At 51.2% G+C, this 8,425-nt stretch overlaps 1 protein-coding gene across 1 annotated transcript; it reads left to right on the top strand.

The window, feature by feature from the left end:
• The first annotated feature begins 424 nt into the window (after positions 1 to 424).
• vrtn (vertebrae development associated) lies at positions 425 to 3,466 on the top strand. The gene is given in 2 exon segments (XM_069915469.1): positions 425 to 2,405; positions 3,459 to 3,466. Coding segments are annotated over 2 exon segments (1,989 nt in total).
• The last annotated feature ends 4,959 nt before the right edge of the window (positions 3,467 to 8,425 follow it).

Here is an 8,425-nt window from a genome sequence, read left to right on the forward strand (position 1 = left end):
CCTGAAACTGTGCACATAACGAGTCAATTAGATACGAATGAAACAGTGGTTTTCAAACTTTTTCTTCCCACCCACATACCGCCTTAAGCAATCCCTTACTAATCACAGAGCACCTATGGTGTAGGTAATACTTAAAGTGGTATGTGAGAGGAAAGGAAAAAGGTTGGGAACCACTTATAAATCTATCATCCTTGATCGTGAAACTGGGTGGTGGGCGGTCCCTTAGTTCTAGTCTCCCCTACCAATGGGAACAACTTACTTACCTCTCTCTTATCTATGCCTTAAACCTTGACGATACATTTCTGTTGTGCACACTGAGTTCCTCCATCTTCTCTTTGTTCACACAACATTGTGTTTCTCACGGCTTTCTGTTTTGTTTCCTTCCCACTGACCCTCCTCCCACCCCCCCACCACTTTTGCAGGGATGCCTCAAAGATCAGAGCTGGTGGAAGCCCTGTGCTGCAAGCTTCAGGATGCCACGGATTGTGCGGACCCTGACGTTCTTTGGGCGGTGACGGCCGACGTGGAGTGGCAGCTGGCTGGCCTGCCGGTGCCCCTGCTGCCCGAGGGGACCTCTTTCCAAGAGGCTGAGGTGGACGCCAAAGCCCAGGCCCTGTACCCTGAGGATGCACCATCAGGCATGGTGCCCCTGGCCTGCGGCGGTGAGGGGAACCACCTGTTTGAGGCAGCCAGCATACTGCTGCTAGGGGATGCCCGCCTCAGCATGGAGCTGCAGCTGAGGACCATGGTGGAGATGCTCCTCCACAAGCAATATTACCTCAAGGGCATGATCGACTCCAAGATCATGCTACAGGCCGCCAGGTACTCACTGTGCACCGAGGAGTTAGCTTGCAAGATGAACCTGCCCATGGCCATCCTGGAGGCCATCTTTGATGCGGATGTCAAGGCCACTTGCTACCCCGGGGCCTTCACCAACATGTGGCACGTCTATGCCCTTGCCTCTGTCCTACGGAGCAACATCTATTCCATCTACCCCATGAGCAATCTGAAGATCCGCCCTTACTTCAACCGCTTGATCGGACCCAGGAGCCGGGCAGCCGGTGGCAGGACACCCACCCTGCACATCATGTGGGCAGGCGAGAGGCTCTCTCAGGCCGTCTTCAGGCCCCAGTACTTTGCCCCTGTGGTCTCGCTCGGCTCTGCCGGAGAGTCAGGCTCGGCCCTGCCCCTGAAGATGCTGGAACTCCTCAACGCCGAGCCAGACATCTCCTACTCAGTGCTGAGGGAGAAGTACAGCATCACCAAGAGCACCTTCTACCGGTGGAAGAGGCAGTCGAGGGAGCACCGGCAGAAAGTGGCGGCCCGCTATGAGGCGCGACACTACCTGCAGGAGTGCTTCGCTAGCGGCAGCTCCCTGTCCCTGAAGCAGTTCCGGGCCCGCTTCCCAGACATATCCCGCTCCACCTACTATGCCTGGAAGCACGAGATGGTGCAGGCAGCTGAAGGAAGGAGTGGACGGGAGCCCCAGCCTGGGGCGAAGCCAGCCCAAGACAACTGTTGCACCAAGGAACCCGAGGACCCCTCGAGGGAGGCGGGTCAGAGGTCGCCATCTATGCACCTGGCCAGGAACTTCCTGCGGGAATGTATCCTCTTTGATGTGTGCCCACCGTACAAGAACTTCAGAAAGAGTTACCCATGGATCTCAAGGTCCACCTATTACAACTGGAGGAGGGAGGCAATTAACCGGGCTGGGATCCAGGGCCGGGAGCAGGACCATCGCCCCGGCAACGAGGCCCAGGCGAGCACTCCCCACCATGCTCTGCTGGATTCGGCGGGTCAGCCCACGCCTGGATCCAGTGAGGGAAGTAGAGTCCAGGTGCACAATGGTGCTTTGCGAGGCAAAGTGTGGACCCCATCCAACTTGTCCTTGCCCTTGCACAGAGTTAGGCATGGGCGGAAAGAGGCCCGGAGACGGGCCCAGCGCTGGCAGATTCCCCTGTCCGCCTTCCGGGTGCGCTTCCCTTACGTCTCCACCTCCACCTTCCTGCGGTGGAGGGGTTTGGCCACGAGGGTGAGGCCACGGGGAGGGGGACGAAGGGAAACTGGGTGGTGGGCGGTCAAGGAGAGCCGAGGTCCTGGGGTTGCGACTGTGATCCCAGAACTGCCCCCTCAGCTGCTGCCACCGACTGTTCCCGACGGAATGCCATCCAAGACCAAGGCAAAGCTGTTTCTGCAGCACCGCTACGTGTCACAGAGCTTCCCCTCCTACCGGGAGTTCAGCAGCTACTTTCCCCTCACCCCCCGCTCCACCTACTACATGTGGAAACGGGCGCTGAACTGCGGCCTGATGCTGATGGACTGCTGAGGGGCAGGGTGTCCAACGGACCCACCATCTGCATTGTCATCCCCCCTCAGCCCCATCCACCCTCAGCCCCCTCCCCCCAGTTGGGGACCCTCCATCTCCACCCCCTCCCAAAAGGGGACTTTCCATCTCCCATCTCACCCCCCCTATGGGGATCCTCCATCTACCTTCATGCCCAAACTGGGGACCATCCATCTCTTCCCCCCCCTCCCCCAACTGGGACCCTCCATCTCCACCTCCCAACCATGGACTCTCTATCTCCCCCCTTCCCCCTATAGGAAACTTTCATCTACCCTCACCCCCCAAACTGGGGACCCTCCATCTCTCCTCCACCACCCACTCCCATGGGGACCCTCCATCTCCCCTCTACCCCAAACGGAGACCCTCATCTCCACTCCCACTCCCACGGGGACCCTCCATCTTCTGCTCCCCCCAAACTGGGGACCCTTCATCTCTCACCTCCCCCTCCCCCCCCACAAACTGGGTCCCTCCATCTCCCTCCCCCTCCCCACCAGGGACTCTTCATCTTTCCCCTCTTTCCCCCCCTTCTAGGGGACCTCCATCTCCCCAACCCTCACTTCTCCCTACGGTGTCCCTCAATGTCTGTCCCCTCTCCCCTTCCATTCTCTACCCGCCCATTGGGGAATCTCCATGTCTGTCTCCCACACCTGTCTTGGCTGACCCCCCTCACCTGTCTGCAGAGCCTGACCTCCCCTCTTTGGGGAATCTCCATCCCCCCCCCCCACCCTGCCCATGTCCTGACCAGGGAATCTCGATCTTACCCTTTTCCCCCACCCCTGTCCAGGGAATCTGGCCCCTCCAACCCACCAGAACTAACTGGGGTATCTGCCTCCTTGGCCAGGATTGACTTGAAGAATCTTTACCCCTGCCCCCACACCCTCCAACGTCCACCCCCTGACTGGGAATTTCTGGGGAATCGTCTCTCATCTCCATCAGGTCTGACTGATGAATCCTCCCCCCACTTTTACTGGGGAATCTGACCGGAACTGACTCTGGAATCTTTCTCCCACTTTGATTGTCAACGACTGGGATATCTTCCTCACCTTGCCCCTCCCCACTGCCCCCTCCCGTTCTGACTGGAACTGACTGGTAAGTCTTCAACCCCCTCCCCCAGTCCCTTGACTGGGAGCTACTGGGGAATCTCCCACCGATGAGGACTGAGTGAACAATCCCTGGTCCAGATGGGGACTGATCTGTGAACCTTCACCCACAACTGCCCCTCGCTCCTTTTAAACTATGCACAAAGGCGCAAAGGCTACCTCACCACAAAGCTGTGGATAATCTGCCATGGTGTCTTGGAGCCAGAAGTGGATGTGAAAGTTGTTGTCTGGAAATCTTTGCGTCAGGGGACCAGGGTCTCGTTCAAGTTGTGGGACCTGAGCTATTTTAATTAAACTGAATGAATATGCACGGGAAATTGCTGCATATTTTAGTGCCTTGTCTGACCTGTGAATTGTTTTGTGGCGTGTCTGTGTACATTGTAAATGTCCGTAGCCATTATTGGCAGCCATCCACCTAACTGGCATTGTTCAGGGAGATTGCAGCTTCTTTATTTAATTAAAAACATTGATTAATCGTCTGTGTGTTTGTGAATTTGAGGGTGTGTGTGAAACGTTTATGAAGGTTTGAATGAATGTGTGTGTCGTCTGAAAGATCATATGGAGTCCAAGGAGCCATTCAATGCAGAAACTGGCCCTTCTGCCCATCATGTCCATGTAGATGATCATGTCCCATCAGCAACCTCCCACTGATGTTCTGCCACGTACCTACGGACAACGGGCAATTAGCGGCAACCAATCAATCCACCAACCTGGACGTCTTTGAGATATGGAAGGAAGCTGGGGTACCCTCGAGAAAGCCCCAACATCCGAGGGGGAATGTGCAAGCTCCGCATTGACAGCATCTGAGGTCAGGATTGACCCCAGGTCACTGGAGCTGTGAGGCGACTGCTCCACCAGCTACACATCTCCACCGTGCTATAGATGAAGATTGGTGGTGTGGTGAGGGGTTTTGTAAATGGCTTGATGATGTACAAGAATGGTACAGCACAGAATAAGGCCATTCAGTCCATCATTTTGGTGCTGCTATCACACCCTGAGAGGTGAAGAATTAAACACCAACAAAAACGTAAATTCTCTTGGAAGTATTATCAGAAACTAAATTAACAATCTATGGGTGAAACAGGTATTCCCCGCTTTTCAAAAGTTTGCTTTATGCCACTTTGCCTTTACGAAAGACCTACGTTAGTGCCTGCTTTTTGCTAACCAAAAGAAATTTGAAGAGGATCTTCGCTTTTGCGAGAAAAGGCAAAAAGCTAAAATATCGTTCAGCATTTGTTTTGCAGCGAGCTGTTAGAGAGGCAGTGCACACCCTGAGCAGCAAGAGTGGCACCTTCCCCAGGAACTACACTCAGCATCAAGCCGCCATAGCTTTGAACGGTGTCTGTGAGCATCTGTGCTTTATCTCAATTTATTTTGCTCACCCATTAGCAAGATGTGTCCTAAGGTATCAGAAAAGTCCAAGAGAAACCCATAAGGGTGTTACGCTTAGTGTAAAGCTGGACGTAATTATGCATTTCGATCATGGCGAACGAAATAAAGACCTTGTGCGTGCATTTGAATTTGCCTGCATCCATCATTCATACTATTTACACACAAAGAAGGATTAGGTTTAATACATTAAGTAATTTAATAGGTTTTATGTGTTATTTGGTATGATTTGGTCGGTTATTTTTTGGGTCTGGGAACACTCAAAAAATTTTCCCATATAAATTAATGGTGATTCTTCTTAATGCCATTTCAGCTAACGACAGTGGATAAATGGTTGAAAAAAAAATATATATAAAAAAATGTTTTAAATTTAGCCACCTATTTACATGAAATGCAGAGGTGATTCACCCAGATGTCACTGGGACTTGATGGACGGGGAGAGGCTGTACGAGGCTGAGTCTTCATTCCTTTCACCGTGGAAGGCCGCGGGGTGACCTTACAGACATCGATCAAATGGGTAGACATTTCTCGAGGGCAAAGGTTTAAGGTGAGAAGGATGGTTTAAGAAGGACTTCAGGGCCAACGGTTTTACTCAGAGGGCAGTCCGCACATGGAACGAGATGCCAGAGAGAACCGGAGAAGCAGGTACAGTTACCATGTTCAAAAGAAGAATGTGGGCCAAATGGGACCAGCCTAGAATGCCAGCTTTGTCAGAATGGATGAGTTGAGCTAAAGGGCCTGTCCCGTGCTGTATGACTCCGTGACTGATACTGCAGATGCTGGGAACCTGAGATAATATTCAGCAGTTCATGCAGAATCTTTCAATGGAACTGGGACTTGAGGACCTAATTTTAATGGGAGGCAGGGATTTTGGATTCCCAAATTAGTTCTGGATGACCGTCCCTTGAAACTACCCTCCACCCGATGTGTTTCTGGTTGAATCAGCTGTGAGCAGGGAACAATCAGCCCAGGTGCCCTCTCTGCCCTCGCTTCCACTTCAGCACGAGCTGAGGATGCACATCACTGACAGCAACTCTGCTGGTCTGCGAAACACGTCAGGACTTTGGGGAAACTTAACTGTTAAGGTGCCATCTGGTTAAATCTGTACAGACCCTGTGATTGTAGTGCAATACACAGAAGTGTGGTGGGAACTCAGCAGGTCACACAGTGCCCATAGGAAGTAAAGTTCAGATTTATGGTCTGGGTGCACACGTAACATCACCAACAACCCCCCCGCCCGAAGATTCAATTCCCCATAGGCCAGGCAGTTATCGGTCGCGTAAACTGTTCTCAAGAAAAAAAAATGTACCAAAGGGAGAAATGTAAACAAACTGACTGCAAATAGAAAAAAATAAATATTAAGTCATAAATAATGTGCAAACCAAGAGTCCTTAAATGAATCTGATTGAGTCTGATGGTGGAGGGGTAGGAGCTGTTCCTAAACATGATGGTGCGAGTTTTGAGGCGCCTATACTCCTTTCCTGATAGCAGCAGCGAGAATAGAGCATGTGCTGGGTGGTGTGGGTCCTTGATAATTGCTGCTGCTCTCCGACGGCAGCGTTTCCCGTACATTTTCTTGATAGCAGGGAAGAGTTTTGCCTGTGATGTGCTAGGGTGTGCCCACTACCTTTTGCAGGGATTTATGCTCACGCCAGACTGATACAAGCCAGTCAGCACACTTTCCACGTCACATCTATAGATACCAAATCTCTGCAAACTCCTGAGGAAGTGGAGGCACTGACATGCTTTTTCAGGATGCCATTGGTGGGTTGGGTCCAGGAAAGTTCCTCCGAGATAGTGACTCCCAAGAATTTAAATTTGCTTGCCCTCTCCACCTCCGAATGATCACTGGGTCATACACCTTATGTTTTCCCTTCCTAAAAGTCCACAAATCCTTTGTTTTGGTTACATTGAGTGAGAGGTGGTTGAAATGCATCTTTCAGCCAAGTTTTCGATCTCCCTCCTGTAAATTGACTCAACAGTCCTTTATATGCTGTGTATTGCCCACGACTGTGGTGTCGGGCCTGAGCTGAAACCTTTGCCGATGCACCTTTGCTTTCTGTGTGTGATCTGAGTTTCTCCAGCACTTTTGTATGTGGTGTAGCATTTAATGAAACGTTGGGGCATCAGATGCAGACTCTAGTTGGCAAAGTGGAATGAGCTAAGGGAGAGATGATGAGCAGATGGAGCCAGTTGCAGGGCGAGAAAGGAGAACCAGAAGGTCAGGGGTGTGGGCGATGAGCTGATGGAACTAGATGAGGGAAGGGGAATGAAGCTGTGTGAAGGGGGAGGGGGGGGGTAGCTTTCTTCCTCTGACCACTCATTCCTTGTATTTACCACTCACTGTGTGAAAATTGTCCTGCTTCCTTTTAAATCCTTCCTCTCATTTTAAACCCATTCCTTCTAGTTTTAGACGAAGAAGACCACAACCATAAGACCCCTAGATTTAGGAGCTCATTTGGCCCATTGACTCTGCTCCACCATTCAAATCATGGCGGATTTATTCTTCCTTTCCACCCTATTCTGCCAATCAAGAACCTCTTGCTCTAAACCTACCCAGTGACTTGTCCTCCACAGGTGTCTGCGCTAACAAATTCTATAGATTCTCTCCCCTCTGACTCAAGAAATTTCTCATCTCTGTAGCTAAAGGGATGTATTTTTATTCTGAGGTTGTGCCCTCTGTAGACTCCTGCTACTAGAAACATCTCCATGCCCATTCTATCCAGCCCTTTCAATCCATGGCAGGATTCAACGAGATCCCCGGCCTCCTCCATCCTGCTGAACTCCAGTGAGTAGAGGCTCAGAGCCATCGAACGCTCCTCGTACATTAACTTGATCATTCTCAAACCTTCTCTGGTCCCTCTCCGACGCCAGGATTTCCTTAATAAATATACCTGCTTAAAACTGCACGCAAAATCCCAAATGAGGTCTCATTGATGCCGTATAAAGCCTAAGGATTACGTCTTTACCTTCTGCCCCTCTGGAAATGAATGCTAACATTACATTTGCTTTCCTTTCTGCTGGCTCAACCTGCAAGACAACCTTTAGGGAATCGTGCACTACACTCCCAAATCCTTTGGACCTCTACTTTCTGAATTCGGCCCTCCGTGACGATTCTCTATGCCCCTCATGATTTTGTATCCCCCAACCTCCTAGTCTCCAGCAGGAAAACTCCAGCGCTCCCTACGACTCAAGTCCTTCAATTGCGGGAGCTTCGTCCCTGTAGCTGGGTGACCAGGACTGCACGCTGTTTGCCAGCCCTAATCGCTTTGGTGTTGGGAACTGCATTCAGGGAAAATCAGATTTTAAGTGACAAAGGGGGATAGTCCTCTTATCTCTCTCCTAGGTTGTCACCTTTGTCTTTGCTTGTGAATGAAATGTCCAGGAGGAATACCAGAAACTGCCTGATGGTGGCACCACTGACCTTGGGATGTCAGCCTAGCTCAGCAGTGCTACTTGCAGGAAGGTGGCTGCTCTGAGATGGACCTTTGTAGTTGAGCCTTTTTTTGGCCTGAAAAATCACATGTTTTTAATGACCTGTGTAAAAGTGGAGCTGCCTTTTGTTTTGTATTGTCTGCACTCTCACCAGAGC

Source organism: Narcine bancroftii, chromosome 2, assembly GCF_036971445.1.
Source record: "Narcine bancroftii isolate sNarBan1 chromosome 2, sNarBan1.hap1, whole genome shotgun sequence".
NCBI lineage: Eukaryota > Metazoa > Chordata > Chondrichthyes > Torpediniformes > Narcinidae > Narcine > Narcine bancroftii.